Source organism: Mugil cephalus, chromosome 6 (assembly GCF_022458985.1).
Source record: "Mugil cephalus isolate CIBA_MC_2020 chromosome 6, CIBA_Mcephalus_1.1, whole genome shotgun sequence".
Classification (NCBI taxonomy): Eukaryota; Metazoa; Chordata; class Actinopteri; order Mugiliformes; family Mugilidae; genus Mugil; species Mugil cephalus.
The window spans coordinates 15702617-15719910 of NC_061775.1; the positions used below are offsets into that span (position 1 = coordinate 15702617).

The 17294-nt window shown below is 40.8% G+C and overlaps 1 protein-coding gene across 29 annotated transcripts in view; it reads left to right on the forward strand.

Annotated features, from left to right (window-relative positions):
• The window catches only part of ptprfa (protein tyrosine phosphatase receptor type Fa), a 211834-nt gene that overhangs the window by 108826 nt on the left and 85714 nt on the right, over positions 1-17294 (forward strand). For 15 of the 29 annotated variants that reach the window (XM_047588233.1, XM_047588235.1, XM_047588241.1 and 12 more), the window contains exons 6-8: positions 3665-3682; positions 7485-7595; positions 11436-11447. In XM_047588233.1, coding sequence (XP_047444189.1) covers positions 3665-3682; positions 7485-7595; positions 11436-11447 — 141 coding nt within the window. The remainder of the gene's footprint in view (positions 1-3664; positions 3683-7484; positions 7596-11435; positions 11448-17294) is intronic. The other 14 variants (XM_047588238.1, XM_047588240.1, XM_047588245.1 and 11 more) reach the window with 3 other exon arrangements.

A 17294-nucleotide genomic window follows, 5' to 3' on the forward strand; every position in this document is an offset into this window, starting at 1 on the left:
AGCGCCTACACAATGTTGGATTAACTGCCTGGGTCCAAACTTTCATGCCAGCACCTCGCAGCAGCAGCAGCAGTAGCAGCAGCAGCATTAAAAAGACAGATTTGAATTCACTGCCCATCATGCGGTCGCTCGCTTCTCAATACAAGAAGAGAAGAAACATTCAAAGATGTGCTCCAAGTCACAGGGCCTTAGGTAGAGACAAACAGGTCATGTATCATTAACCAAACATGGCATGGTAATTTGTTTCAGTTTGGTTCACAGGGCCCCCACATGCAGTCAAGCACAAATGGCTTCTTTCCTTTTGTCAGAAAAAAAAAAAAAATCTGAATTATCCTGTGTCACACAAGGCCAGTGAAATATGTAGCCAGTGCAAAGTCAGACTTTACACACTATACAGAGGAGAGATAAGATTTGCTCATGAATTAGCCAGTCTTATTAAATGACTTTGATTCATTAAAACTTCTAATATAGCTTCAGTTTTCAATTTGATCCCTTTGATCCCTTTCAGAGGAAGAAAAAAGCCCTGTGACTTATGTACTTATGTAAGGATTCCTCTGGCGTCAGCTTAGTCTGCCAGTAATTTCTATCAGAGCATGTTTCTTTCTAGATGGGATCTATATATATAATATAATATATATATATATATATATATATATAATATATACGAGAGAGAGAGAGAGAGAGAGAGAGAGAGGGAGAGAGGGAGAGAAGGAGAGAGGGAGAGAGGTGTTTGGAGAGAAGAGGAGTGTGACAGAGCTACAACATTAGGTTCATCCATTAAAGATGTGTTTACACTGGACTGGACTACCAGTGAGTGAAAGCATCTGAAAACACTCAAAACTTTCTTGCATCTGAATATAAGACAGGAATACCAATGGTAACTGTGTTGGCAAACTGTGACAAAGACTGTTTATTTGCTGCGAACATTCAAATCAAGGGTTGACATGAGTCAGTGACTTTCTCCTTTCTGATCTTAATGCTAACTCTACAGTCACCCCCTCCCTTCTTTTTAACAGCCAATTAGATGATTCGATAAAATGTTTTAGTTTGATTTGTTCTGCTTGGAAAGGTTCATTCCCCCCCGGATTTAACTGGAGCATCTTTCACACACCACGAGTTACTGTTGATTCAGTGGCTGAGGAAAACAGTCTTAAAAAAATAAATATATATATATGTATCTTGCAATCCGGACATTGTGAAAATATAATAAAGTCTTATTATTTTTCACAATGAAAATCCCGAGATTTGTCATGACACACTGATTTCATGCCGAAGCGGTATGGGATTCACGGGGCTGTCAGACAGCTGAGGAGGAAAGTCATGGCAGGTCTCAGTATTGTCCAGTCCCGCCCCCCCTGAAAGCTGCTGATGTCTCCTTTATCAGACCCCGAGGGCCACACAGCTTCCAGGGCTCCCCTTCCGATATCTCTCACCTATCAGACACGTTGTGTTCCTGTCAACTAAAGAGCGGCTTGGTTTATTATCCAGATCGTCAGCATCTGCATAGTAACCATCCCTCTCTCTTTACCGTTTGCTGCATATGACCTTATATGCCCAAATGGCCCCAGTTAACTACATCAGCGAAATACAAGACCGCAAGAGAAATGCTTCCACTGTGCAGTTAGAAAGTGCAGTGCAATGGCTTAACAATGTATCATATTCAGTCTGAGTGTGGTCTTCATATAAAATTTTAGTTCAAACTTAACTAGTGTTTCAATAACGTAGGAGGTAGAGCTCAGATTGACGCACCCAGACTTTTTATTTGCTGTAACAGCCGCTTTCATTAAATGTAACTGCAGCTGACGGAAAATTAATTCTACAAGATGGTCAAATGGAAAAAAAAAAAAAAAGATTTCTGTTTCATGTACTCAGTGCAATCATCTCTGCGAGTTAGACCTGACCAAATATAGTGATAGTAATAGTATCTTCTGTGTATAAAGTTATAGAACTCGCCTCAATAAGAGTGAGACTCTACAAATAGCTGAGTATCCTCAAGAAGAACGAGAAGTAGTATTTCAGGATTTGATGAAAATATAAATTTCAGTCAGCACAGACAAAGATAAATAAATACGATGATTCTAATCTGTGCAGCAATGACCCAAACGACAACAGTGAGCATTGTTAACACATTACATTAACACTACTTACTAGAGGAGTTACATGTAGTGTTACATGTCAGAACCTATTTAGGAAGAACTCACGTCATCTCTGACCCGAAAAGGAGGCAGAAACCACGTCAAGCGAGTGTAAACATTTGACACTGGGGACAATTTTTGCCATTTACACCAACCTTTTGTACCCTGACACTTGACAAATTATTTGAAAGCAAATGCAGCCATTACTTGTGCTGTAGTAACTTATCAAACAAAGACATATATGACGTGTTGTCATACATTTGAGTCATCAATTTGGCAGCAAAGTGGAAGAAAAGTCCTCATAGTTGTCTGAAACCTTTTGCTCAAATTGTTGTGAACATTGTGTTAATTATTTGAAACATTGGCCGCATTTAATATGAAGGTCTGACATTGTAACATTATAGATAAAGTATGTAGCAAAAAACAAAGAAAAGCCTGATAAATCCTAAGCATGTGTTGCCAGCGAAAAGTGCTTAGATGCAGCAAATAGAGCCGAGGGAAAACAAAGCACAGCAGTTCTGGCCTCTGTTTTAATGAGGAAGTACAATATTTTCTTTGGCAGTGACTGTTATTGTTTCTATAATTGTTGGAATCTCTAATTTAACTTTCAAGGATATTATTCCTGCTCATGTTTTCTCATTAAAACCTTCATCGGGAAATATCTAAAATTACGAGACCTAATTCATCACTTCTGAATCTGCCCTACATTTAATGTGCAGAGAGGAAAAAAATTATTTAATTACAGCTGCAAGATCTTAATTCGATATTTCCCTCAGCCCTAAAACAAGGCGCAGAAATAATGCCGGCGACAATAATAACAATAAACAAACTGTTACAAAAATACATCTGTAGTGCACTAATTCTGGAGCTCGATGCTACAACTCTGGAACCACTGAGGCTGCAACATCACAAAGTATTTCAGGCCAGAAGTCAGGTTCCTCTGAATTTCATCAAAAGAAAAGCAGGCAGCTTGTGTTGTCGTGTGCCCCTGAATATAAAGAGGAATGCAGGAGAGGGAAAAAAAATGCTTTACCCCTTTAGGTTATAACAAAATTAGGCATGTTGTTGGTGAATGAGAGGTCAAGTGCTTTATAGTTAGGTGCTTTCAGGGGAGGGGAAAAAAGCAGGTGTGGGCTTCTTTATGATCACAACAGGATGCCAACTGTGGAGCAAATAACCAGGTGTATAATGCAAATGCAACTTGCAAATGCAAGTAGACTCACAGCTGTAGCTGGGGTATGACACATTACTAAAATAATTTTGTGCTTGGGTGCAACGTAAGTCAAACGTTTTCACCATGGATGTTTTTTTTTTTTTTGTCTCAGCTAAAACTGGACTCATTTATTCAGCATTAAATATGATCTTACATCATATTTATGGATGTTATTATTATTATTATTAACATAACTAGACTAGAAAACCTTTCTTATATCTAATGTTACCCTTACCTTTCTCTGTGTCACTTATAACCTATCTTCTCTATACTAACGGTGATCTTCAATCTTATTTGCATTCACATTACCTCACAGGTGGTACACCAATAAGAGGTAAGAATGCTGGGTACAGGACACATCCACTCATCCTCCCCTCCTCCTCACTGCCCACGCTCCTCCATCGCCTTCGCCCCAGTCCTCCTCCTGCCACCTCGGTGTGTCCCCATTTCCAGCCCTCTGTCCTCCTTGCCTGCTCCGACACATCCTCCGCCTTCAGCACATAACCTTTCGGAGGTGTTTATGCTCCCGGAAAAAAAAAAAACATAAAATCTGGAGACAGGTACACGCTGCGTTTTATGAGCGAGTTCAGCCGCCTCCGTTCGACGCGGAAAATTGGTCTCTGGTTCACCTCTGGTGGTCACGCACTCATTGAACATAGTTGAAATTGTATTCTTGATTGAATGTGTCACGTTATCCAAGATCACCTCAAAATCACATCAGTACAGCTCTGTGTGCCATGTACATATATGTACACATACACATTTGTAGTGGGCAGCCATGCAAGGCACCCAGGGAGCAGCTTGGGTGAATTTTAGGTGCTTGCTCAAGGCTCCTCAGCTACGTATGGGCATAGTGGGGATCAGTGGTGCGTTCCATTTATGCTCAGAAATCAGACTTTCCGAGTTGGAATTTTCCAACAAAGTTAGTTTTTCTATTCAGAAAGTCATTGAATCCTCACCACCCCCAAGTTCAGTTACCAAGGATGGCCGCCCCGTGTGTAAACAGTAATTAGAAGGTCCTGTAATATTGTGTTTATTAGCTCTTTTGATTAGTTTCCGTTGCACTGAATCGGTCGTACAGACAGTATTTTTCCACATACATATGTTGAAATGCTCTTACAGCGTAATTTAAGTTTTTCATCTGTTACATGGGAACGACACGACAGTGTCACGCTAATAACAACTAAAAACAACGGCCTGGTAAAACCAAAACAGAGTGAAACACCACTGTGGCAAACTGATTAGTAGTGTATTTTTTTCCACATTTAAATTAAAAAATTAAAACTTTTGAATATTTTTATAAATTTCTGCCTCATGTAGTAAATTTCTCTTCATTTACAATTTGTGTAGCTTAAATAGCCTAAATTTAGTTTAACATTATAGCACTAATATTAAAAACAACTTTATTTTCACTCTGCAATAAAAAAAAAAAAGAAAAATGTAATTATTGAGCACTCCAAGTTATATTCGGACACGACAAGTGCTTTCATGGATGCAGCTCTCTAGTTTTCAGACTTCTGCAACTAAAACGCCGTTAACTCCGGTGTGACATCATTCCCAAATTCCGCCCTCCGAGGTAAATGGGACGCACCACGAGCCAGTGACTTCTTGGTCCCTAAGCTGCTTCTCAAGCAACTATTCCACAGGTTCCTCCTACTGTTTTCTGCTGGTTTCATCCAGTTTCACTACAGCCTCACATGCATACGTATGTGGTACAACAATCCTGCTGTACACCACACACATCATGGGTGGCAGTAGCTCAGGAGGTAGGGCTGCCGTCCAATAAAGGAAAAGTTGGAGACTCGATCCTGCCGTGTCCTTTGTGTCCTTGGTTAAGACACTTTGCTCCCAGTGGGAAGTCCACGGGTGTAGGACTGCAAGTGAGTGATGTTGGTGTTGGTCAGGGAGGTCGTTGGTGCGGATTAGCAGCCACGTTTCCGTCAGTCTGCCTGTCTATGATAAGGCGCTATAAATCCAAGGCATTATTATTAATATTATTATTATCATCCAGTATATATGACTGTGGTGTACTGAGATATATGATATTATCTTTTCACAGTTTATTTGACTGTCACAATATGGCGTATCAATATACGCTACCACAGTTGAATGTATGAATGTATATGACACATTCAACATGCTGACAAACAGATGTTGCCATGTTTGCATTTTTAGGATGAGCATACTGATTACCTGTACTGGCTGTTTTGTCGACAGTCACGAAGATCAGCGGATCGATAGCAGCCCTCTTTGGATTCACTCTAGAATGACAACTCTGCTATCACACAGACCTGCCGAATGATCTGTTTTGGTTTCGGACCCCAGAGGAAACACACCAGAGGCCAATTAGTAGACACACAACCCCATGTTCCAATTGACATTTACAAAGTGAGCCCAATGGACAGGCTGAACCCAGTCAGCAAATGGACAAAGTACACAACAAAGCTTTTGACTTGCATGATGTCCTTTTTAACAGTTACCCATGACATTGCATTTCTCTCAGTTTGAAGAGGTAATTGAGTTTGTGTAGATGTTACCGGCCGCGGAAGGGAGTTTGTTTGCTCGATTCCTTACCACGTGTGTGGTTAGACACCGACGTGCTGCACGCAGCTAAAGGGAACACATGCTTCCGTATTGAGTACTCAAATTGTGAGGTATCATTTGTGTTTAGGCCTTCGTACTCTTAACAGTAACACCTACTCCAGCAGCAATGAGTAGCCTTTTTATCACGCGCCTTGCAGCTTCTTTTGCATTGTTGTCAGTTCTCGGGAATTGAATTGAATTGCTGAGCGTGCAATAAGACGAACAATCATCACACAATGGAAAAGAAGGGACGTACAAAAGTATACAAGCAGTGTGAGCATTGGACTGTTTGTCCTTTGCAGCCGCACAATTGGAGGCAGTTAAAGAGTTTTGAAAAAAAAAGAAAAAAAACACACTCTCATCACCATATTTTCATTTGGTTTTGTGATATGTTGTGTACGTGAGAGCAAAGAGAGAGAATGAAAGCGTGCCGGCACATACGTCGCATCCCGGATGAAGGTTGCTCCTCCTCCTCCATCGCCGTCGACACCAGCTCCACAGGGGGATGTTTCTACGCGCGCCATTCTCGCAACCACTGGTTCACCAGCACCTAACATCGTGCTACAAAACCCATCCCATGTTGCATTTCAGGATTGCATTCTGAAATATGTGCATTTAAGCAATTTATTTCTCATATTTCTATCGTCCACTGCTATGCTATGCATGGTGTACATTGCATCCACACTTAATCTGCTGCATAATGTTGCCTAGTTACTAATTGTACATCCTTGCTCTCTGTCTCTAACCTAACCTCTCTCAGCAACAGCTGATGATTACAGTACAGTGCAGTGTGTATACATGCTAACAAATTATCACAAGACATTTTGGCATGAATGGATGTAAATCATGTTGTCAGGTAAGTATTCTGTGTTTTTAGAGCAGTTGTTAGAGGAGGAGGCTGGGCTTGGAGGCGTAAGGGTCTACCCAAAGGAGCCACAGTTACAGTTAGTTACATTAACGTTACATTAACGTTATGTTCCAATTTTTATATGTTTCTTTTGCGTGTCTTGCAAATCCAAATCGGTGCTTACGCCACCTAAGGACACTTTGCTGTAAACTATTGGGGCAAAGTCCGGCCTCTGACAGTTTTTGGCGTAACCAATAAAGTTTTTTGATTTTCAGGTAATCCCACAATGCTGCAACCAATTTTAATATTAGTATTTATTTAGATGTGGGCTAGTACAACATTTAGTAGCATATGCTTCTACATGTATGCACCTGCCTCAAAACTTCAGCCTTATTGCTGTTGTAAGTTTATCATTGTGTTAACGTGATGCTTGATCAGGAGTCCAGGGCCATCTTGCTCAGGCCAAAGAATAAGTCACTGATGAATTACTAGATATACAGCAATGTAGCTCTATATAATAAGAGTAGAAAACAAATGGGTTGTTATCATTTGGGTCATACTTTGGGTTTATCCATGCTATGAACGACTATCTGCGAATAGGATGTAGAAGTGTTTGATGACTCTACCGCCTGCATCCAGCATATGTGTGTGTTTCGCTGTTCTTAGTGCGTTTTCTGAACTGTGACATCTTGGCCCCCTTCCCCAGGAGCGCTTCAGATTGAGAACAGTGAGGAATCCGACCAGGGCAAGTACGAGTGTGTGGCAGTCAACAGCGCCGGGACCCGCTACTCGGCTCCAGCTAACCTTTATGTTCGAGGTAAGAGCCCTCTTGAACCCGAACGACCACTTCCCGCTGCCATTCAGGTCAGCGCCTCCGGCAAATTGCTCCCCTCTCGTCACCTCCTGCTCCGCCGCGCTAACGCTAGTTGGAAAACTGGCTCTCTGGATTCGACTGCCTCGAAAGTAAAGACCTGTTGATGCCTGTCTCCGCTCTCACACTGTCATTTCCTTCTCCCTCTCTCTTTCTCTCTCTGTCTTCGCGTCTTGTCTTTGTCTTGTTGGTGCTGATTTATGTAATTTGCTCCACTTCCTCGTCATTACTTTGCCTGACCTACCTAAACTCAGGGTAATGGGGGGTGGCGGTGGGGGGGGGGGGGGGGGGGGGGGGGCTGTTTTGACTCGTCAGGGGTGAGGGAGAGGTTGGCTACGGTTCTGCCTCTTTATTTTGGGGGAGGTGGAGGTTTGCATGTGGAGTCTTGCCACAGAGACAAGCTGACACCTTCGCAGTCGTACATCCCATAATTGAGAAGACAGCCAGGAAATTCCCCCCAAAGCGACCTCCAGTCTGAAGGATGTACTGCAACATAAGCCACGAGGGTCAAATCGAGCCTTGGGGCTGCTCATAAAGCTTTACGCCAAACAACTCACTTAGCCTCAACCAATATCAGGTTCTCAACGTCAGTTCATTAATTAAAATGAAAGGTGAATCATTTCTCCATTTTAATCCCACACTCGTAACAAAGTTTTAAAAATATCTGCATACTAAATAAGGCAAATACCCAATGTTAATGTTTAGGCTTCTGCGTCAAAGAAATTAAACTACTCCGTTTGGTACTAGCGTATAAGCATTTATATGACTCCTCTTCGGCAACATTGTAAGGCGACATTGAAAGCGAAGCAGGAAGTCGAAACAAAAATTAATCCAACTAGCAAAAAAAGACATAGCGCCGGTGTAGGTACCAGATCAGCTCGGCTGAGTATCCGGCGCCAGTCTGATGAGCGCACTAGTATAACTGGCTCGCAGTAGGTTACGTACAAATGTGATACCGTCTACCTCACATAGAAGTGAGAAAAATTTCATCAGTCTCGACTACTGGACATCTATGGAAGCCCTAAGCGGCCATGCATTCATACATAATATTTTCCCATCATAATGACTTAATTATCTCGTCATCTTGAGAAAGTGGAGCTTTATTTCCTCGAGATCTCCAGAAACTTACCAAGGAATCGTTATCAAGGACACATTAAAGCACAAAACAAATGGCCCACAAAACAAATGGCTCACCTTACATTAGACCCATTACTTTAGGCTCTTATTTTACTACATTATAGTGTTAAGAGCATCCATCAGTCAGTGGAACTCTCTCGAATTGAATATATCGAGATCTTGAGGAAAAAAAACGTTGTTTTCCTGAGATAACGAGATAATTAACTCGAGAGAAAACTGAAAACAGAGGAAATTAACTCGTTATCGCGGGAAAACAGAAAAAAAAAAAGTATGTGAATGCATGGCCGCTCAGCGCTTCTGTAGGCAACAATCCAAATAAATCATATTTTTATCCTACTTTAAGGATCGTATTTAGCCTCTCAAAGAGGTTTGTAGATTTAATTTAACTGGAGGAGATGTATGTGCGATGCAGGATAGACCTGCTGTGCAGACCAGCGAGTTCTTACTGTGCAGGAGTATATGTATTCCTTTCTCTTTCCTCAGTAGTGTTACATAACCTTTGATAAAATGCTAATGAATTGTCAAACTCTGACCCCAGAAGCCTCATATCAGCTGGCCTGTAGATTGCCTTTCTGAACAGAACAAGGATGGATTCTCCGTCTTTTCTTGTTCGTCACTTTGCTTTTTGATCCGATAATAATACGAGCCAAGAACGCGGCCATGAAGGAAACTTGCCTAATATTTGGATATATGACTAATTTTTTGATCATGTTAAATAAATAAAAATATATATATATTGCTTTAGGCATCCTCCACTAAACCAAACCGAATGCAGCCGTAGCCAACAAAGTCAAAATGTGAATCATATGACTTGTTATGTCTGTGTTTTCTTTTCTTTTTTATCAAGGTTCTGTTTGTATTGCTATAACCTGTAATTCCTCTAGGTGTGTCGGTACATGTTTCCATTTCCATCTCACACTGAAGCTCCAGTCACTACAACATATGTTAGAAATATGTTGCTGAAGTGTGTGTCTCCTGTTTGTTTTTCCTCTTCATTTATTTTTTTTTTTGCCTGTCTTTTCCTTCACTGTATTTGGTGCCTCAGTACACGAGTCTATTCCACCCAAGGATCAGTAAGACAGATAGACGGTATGTTTCTGTCCATGTCTTAGAAATGCATATTCTTGAAGGATGAAGACAGCTGGTTTTCACTGTTTAATGCACTTTGCTTTTTTTTTTTTTTTTTTCTGGGACTCATAAGAGACAGTTTTTTAGACAGTTGTGAGAGACTTTACTTGGAATACAGACTCTGTTCTCTGGCCCACTTAGCTGTTAAAAATGAATGAGGTTATCAAATAGTACACATTGCTGATACTTGACTCAAGTGTTCCATATGAACACTTATGTGATTGGAATCTCTGATAATATTTCTTGATGGGGAACCGATATAAATAGAGAGAATTAGATAAAAAAAAAAAATGCTTTACTTTACTACTAAGTGTTAACACTAAGTGCTACAGCTAATTGCTTTCAACTCAGTATCCACCAGCTTTCATGGATCATTTGACTGCTGCATGACAAAATATGCACTGTAAAGAAAAAAAAAAAAAAAAGGGTGTGCCAAGTAAAGAGGTTATGTAAGTAGGTTTAAAGCATTCAGCCCCCGGGATACTCTATCTTATATGTGGAAAAATAAGGTGGGAATTTCTGACTGAAATTATTTAAATGGAGAAGATACATATATATTTTCTTAACATTCAAAAACAAGAACTGTTGATTTTGTCCCTTTACTTCTAAAAGTGCATTACATGAGATTACACTTCTGGGATTCAAATTCTGCTTTAAGGTACACTGAGTGAGAATGGATTTAGTTAGTTAGTTAGAAGTCCATGTAAATGTAATCAGTCCCAGACTTCTCTTCTCATCTCTTATCGCCTAAGTGGACCAACAAGACAGCGTCCATGCACTCAGTTTCCATCTTTAATGCAGCGTCAGTTTATCAGCTGTCCGTCCAATGAAATGAATCTGCTCTCAGTCTGTATTGGGCAAAAGGTGTACACATTTCCAAGGTGAGTTTGATTAATCCTGTTAGAGACATGATTATGTGCTCATTGATTTCACGGGCGCCGTGGCTCAGTTCCCCCCACAGTCAATGAGCAGCAGTAACACGCTGTCTGCTTTGAGTGCTTAATGAGGTCTGGTTGTCAGCAAGCCTTAATTCACGGGGCTCCGCGGGGCTCAAACGCTAGAAAGTTAATGACAGGGAAAGGACTGGAAAGTGGGTGTGTCCTGCAGTATGTGCGTGGACGCTGCCTGGAAACGCTGGAGTGGTGCCGTATATTTCACACCTCGCCATGTGTCTTATTGTGTTTATGTGGGGATGTATCATTGATGGCCTTTTGCTTTGTGTGTGTGTGTGTGTGTCTGTGGCAGGTGTGAACTGTAATGTGACATGCCATATGGTGTGTGTGTGTCTGTTTTTTGCCACTTCTGCACAGACTATTATCTCCACTGTGATTTTTTTCCCACTCCTTCACGGATAAGCAGATATTTGCCTGTTTTACTCTCTCTGTTTCTCCTTGTCTTCTTCCTCCCACTCCTTATTTTGCCCCTCTCGTTGTTTATTTTTTTCCTTCTTACTTTATCTGAAATCCCTCCATCATCATTGCACCTGCCATCCAAAAAAACAATCCAAATGTCACCACTCAGATCAACGGGAAGGTTGGTTTTTTCACTCTCTACTCTCCTAAAGGCAAGGCCTGGCAGACTGGAGCCGTGCTGCGCCGGCATCTCGCTTGGCGCCTCAGGCCCGTCCCGGCCTCTCTCTCTCTCAGGATCCCAACCCCAACAGTGCAACTACCCCGCCCCCCCTCCCTCCTTCCACTCCCATCGACCGCCACCCCAGCCACCACCCCACCCCACCCCATCCCCCGATGCTTCTACATACATGTGCAACATTAGATATTGCTCTACGCCGCCTGCTTCTCTGAAATTTTGTGAAGTGAGCATGTCCCAAAGCTAATTACGAGTTCTGCGCACAAATGACAAATTTCCCCACCAGAAAGGGATTATGTTTGTGATGCGACTGAGAAATTGACGTTGTTGGCAGGAACAGTGCGGAGTCAAATCACGTTGTAGGTGTTGAGATTTCGAGTGTAATTCATTTATATTTTCCAGCAAGTTTGAGATGAGTAAGCGATTTCAAACCTACTTGAAGAAAAGGGATTATAATTACCATTTCATTTGCAGCCAGGGCATCAGCCTTGTTGTCCACATTGTACACCCTTCTTTTTATTTAGCAGAGCAGACTTTTTATAAATACATTAAATGAATGTTGAATGAGAAGTTTAATTTAAATATGTAAATAAGGAAAATATTTCAAAATTGAAATAAGACTATTATAAAAGCATACATAGTTGTAGCAAATAATAAGCAAAATGCAAAATAAATATTCTAACAATTTAGAATTGAATCTACATATTCGAAAAGGAGTGGGTGGAAATAAAAAAAAAAAGATACTGATACTCATTAAATCCCACCCATCTTCCTTAAAGGATTAATTAATGATAGTTATAATTTGCTTCCTGTCTTCTCTCCCATTAAGTTACCTACTGCACAATAACTATGCACCTTAAAAAACAATATACTTCTACTATGTCATGTAGACAACTTTCTTGGTAGAGGGGGATTATATATATAATTTATTTATTTATCTGTTTTACGTAAGTTGTATCCACGGTATCTCTGACTTCAGAGTTTGTGCTCACTCCACAAAATTTTGCATCATTCTCATAATGTCCTCTCCAGCATGCCCATCACGGTTTTACTGTCTTGGCTAAATTAAAAGCATGGCTCACCCCAGGCACCCACCGTTTCAACCATTCTCTCCTGCTTGAAACCTAGACTCTCCACGATAACTAAATAGTTGTGTTTACAGCTCTCCTACCGCTGGACCATTAATACCAGCAGAACGTTGAAGAGTTCAGACTTTGAGGGGGAGTGAACTGCTAGAGGAGAGAAATGAAGCCCGAGCCCAAGTGTTTGATATGTGGATATGCTAACTTGTGGTATAAACTGTTGGTCAGATACTGCATGTTTGCAAGGGTTCTAATTTATCATTTCGGTTCACTAATGATACTAATTTTGGAAATTGCTTGCTTGATTGTTGTTAACAATTCAATTCAGTTTTATTTATGCAGCATCAATTACAATACAAATGGTCTCAAGATTCTTTAAACAGCAGAAAAGGCCTTCAAGTAAATTGCCCAAAACAGACTTAAAACAAGAAAAAGCAAAGAAACTAAAATGCATGAGGAGACTGTAAATAACAATGCATTTGATCCATAACATATGAAAAGATCCTAGATATCTAATTAATAATAAAAATAATAGATACAATTTTCAATTTCAGTATATTCTCAGTAAAACACACAGCCAACAAACTGTTTCTTTTTGTTGAAGGACTAAAACCTAAATGTTATCCTGCTCCTGCTCACTGGTCCTCTGAAACTGAAGCCGTAGATGTGGCATCCTGACAAACCACACGAACTGCATCCAGGAAACAAAAATACTGATTGTGCCTTTTTTACTTTAGCTGTTCTGTCCATGTACATCCCCATCGCCAACACAGAGTGTGTTAAGCCACCTTTCCTCCTGTAGAATGAAGGTGGGACCTCAGATAATTTGGGGCGCAGTAGAATATTGTAAAAGCTCCTGTCTGTGTTTATTTGCAAAACTGATCTTGGATCTGAAGAGTTAGCTGGGGACGCATGTGTAAATGCTTTTTAATGCCAGGTGTTTCCACAGGTGCTAAAAACTGGCCGTTTGTTTGTTTGATTGGATTGCCCAGGTTGGATGATGATGATGATGATGCAAAGCCTGAAAAGGGACGGTATCAGTAATAAATCCTGCCCTCCCTCCCTCTCATTCTGGTCAGAAGTGGAGAGATCAGGCTAAAAGGCGGTAAAACATAAAGCAGAATTTTCGGCTACGGATGGTCAACGGCAGTACTTGTTTACTCCATTGAGCCGTTAGCAGAGGGTGTTTTCTTGTGAGCTGAAGTGATCTATCGCAGCCTGACCCAAGCTCCTCCATATCTGCGGCACCATGTGAAGATGAAGTTTCCACTCGCTGCACAGCAGGTTCACCCCGGAGAGCAAGTCCACACGTCCGTTCAGAATCCCTGGCAAATGAGTCGCCCAAAGGGATTTAAGTCTGCTGTCAGTTTGGTTAAAAGCTGTTTAGCTGAAGGCAGATCTTTTAGGAGCCTCTTACCATCATACTGGTCTAGCATGGTTCCCTCTGGGCCTTGGGTAGCAGTGTGCGGGATAGCTAGCTTTGCCAGAATTGTACCCATTCATGTCATTGGAGCTTCCATAGTTGGTCCTGACTATGAGATTCCTATAGTAAAACATTGAGTTAAGTTAGAAAACGCCAACACACTGTGTCAACTGAGAATTTAGTTGGAGTAATTAGTTCACTTGCTAGTGGAAGTAATTGGAGGAAAACAGCTGACAACATACCACTCCACACATCACAGAAATAAAATGTTCTTTAATGGCTTCCATGGACCAAAGCATTGACGGTAAATGTGTTATTAAAAATGAATTATGCAGTGAACTGAACTTTAATAGTAAAGTACAGTAGCAGAGAGGTATAACTTGTTAGCAGGGACAATTATCACATGAAAACTAGACAATAAACTTTAAACTTAAATGTGATTAGTCCAACTGAAGACAACTTCAACTTTAGATTAATTTCACAACATTTTCAAATGTAACTATTCGAGTCCTTGTCCATGCATCTGTCAAAAAGCTTGCTGCTGCATGCCCTCTCTTAAAATGCATTCATATGTCTGCTTCCCCATTTTAGCTCCTTCTGTAACTCTAGCTTTGACTTTATTAAGACTTGGCATCAAGACATTTCTTCACCTATCCCTCCTTCCTTCCCTTCTCTTTCTCTTGTCTCTTTTCTCTGGCATGACACTACAAATATGAGTTTGCCTGGATTTCTGTTTGCTACTCTGAATGTGTGTCTCTTACTCTTCAGTGTCATCATGGCCACCAAGTGACAAATTCAGTTTCACCCCCGTACCAGTATTTTCATCCAACCATCAGGCCAACGGCCAAAATAAATAATAGCATCACTTAAGTAACTGTTACCATTGCATTGTGACCATTGTCCATTTCCATGAGTAACTTTCTGATTGACTAAAAATAAAACCACACAGTGCTGGCCAGCACACTCACATCATCACACTGTAAAACTGATGTACTAATTATCTTAAGCAAGCATGTCAGTCTTACTTGACCAAAACAAACTGTTTCACACTGGAAAGTGCAAATAAATTCATTGCACGCACATGTGAATAAACATAGAATCGTGCAAGCTTTGAAAACGCTTTTTTTGGTTTGTTTTTTTCCATCAAAGAATCCTGCAAGGTGAGGCTTGTGATTGATCCCAGATTCATTGTACGCCAAGATGGTGAGTCTAAACTGAAAAGCCACCTTTGGCCATAAGAATAACAAGGAGTCCTGCAACAGATGAGGTGGTCCCCACAATGCCCTGGTCATTTAACGTGAGTCTGAGATTAAAAGAAGTCCTCAGAAGAACTGTGGCAAGTTTTCCAAAACCCCTGGAGGAGGATATATGAGCTACCCTGAACAACAATGCCGAGATACACCAATGAGGCAAAACATTATGACCACTGACAGGAGAATTAAGTAACACTGACCATCTGGCAATAATGAAATGTTCTGTCGGGAAACTTCTGGACCTGTCATGTTACTTAGACATGTACCACTCACCGAGACCAGACCAGGCACCCCCACCCCACAGCAATGAAACTCCTTGATGGCAGCAGACATCTCCAGCAGGATGCAGCCTGACACGGGTGCACACACACAAAAACGCTTTAGGAACAACTTGAAGAACATCACAAGGTGTTGACCTGGACTCAACACAGAGATCCACAGAGGCCAAAGGACCCCACTTACATCATCTTGTTACCAGACACCACAAGACCCCCTCACAGGGACCATGTCCATCCTCTGATGTCCCTTGGAGGCACAAGGGAGACCTCTGCAGTATTAGGAAGGTGGTCATAATGTTACGCCTGATAGGTGTATAGCCCTATATATGCACTATTGTCCTTGCTTCTTTCGAGTTGCAAGTGAATCACTTATACAGTTGAATTCAACCTTTACCACTCTCACCAACGATCATTTCGCTCGTAGCTGAAACAATGAGATTCTGGATACGAGCTGCAGGGAAACATTTCAGGTTGACTTCTTGATATAGAGCGAGGACAAAATAAATGGACAATCTTATGGTTGAACGGCTTCTCCCTCACACCAGTTTTTTGAGATTGTAGCAAATCACACTGTTCATGTCATCTAAAACTGAAATGTTTGCTAAAGCTTCACTTGTTTCAGTAATTAATCAGTCCACATTAATATTCCGTATTTGTGAAAACAGTACTGATGCACAGCTGGACAGCTGAAAACCAATATATAACTGTGTCTATCAATAAGATCACTGGTGTCCTTCCGGCTCTAATGTCTCGATCTTACCAACACACACAGAGCTTTGCCGCTCCTCCTTGTTGGCATCCAAATTTTACAGTTCATTATTCACACCCTTCCCTGTTAGATTGTTCATTTAAAGGAGCCATAGCCCCTCTCGCTTTGATTTGATTCAGAGGTATAAGCAGTGGTGGCTGTGAAACACTTTCCACATGGAAACATTTTTGATAAGCCACCTGTGTGTGTTGGAAGATCAAATAGGAAATCAAAGGGCAAGGCCTGGTTTCTCCTGTGCACTCACTCAAAATGTAATAGTGCGTCAGATTATTCTCCCATATACTGCCATCCAGTTCACGGAGGCCTGTTATGAGGTTTTAGATTAAATCCTAAATACATGCAGTCATTAATAAACAAAACTTAATACGACAATATGTTTCATGGAGCCATGGTAAAATTGCTAAAAATAGCCTGAAGCTGAGATTATTGTATTGACCGCATTAATAGATTTGTGTCCATAAAACACATTTTTAATGTTTTTGTGACACAGAGCACAACTGAAAATGACAGACATGAAAACACAAACTAATTTGTAAATACAAAAACCAGAATAGTCTCCTTAGGCTGACTTTTCCAGCTCTTCATACCTGCTGGTTTGGGCTTTTTTTTCCAACTTGGGGGCAGTGCTGCAAAAAAAGGGAAATTTATTTTAATATACACAAATCAGAAGATTAATGTTTTTAAACTCAAAAATCTAAAACTTAAATATGTAGGCTCATTCAAAAGTTAAAAACAAAATAATTTGTTAAACAAAGAGTTATTTCCTGAATAGTAATAATAATAATAGACATTTTATATGTGTTTTAAATCAAATCCTGTGATTTAGATTAACGTTTTTGGCTGGTTTGTGGCCTTTTTTTTAGTGTTTCTTGGCTTGTCGCACCTATTTCAAAAGGACTCAAAAGTCGCCTGTCAATGAGCAAACCATCCTGACAGTTCGCCCTTAAATCTTCCTCCGTCTTCTCCTTCCTCCTCGTTCTGTCTTCCT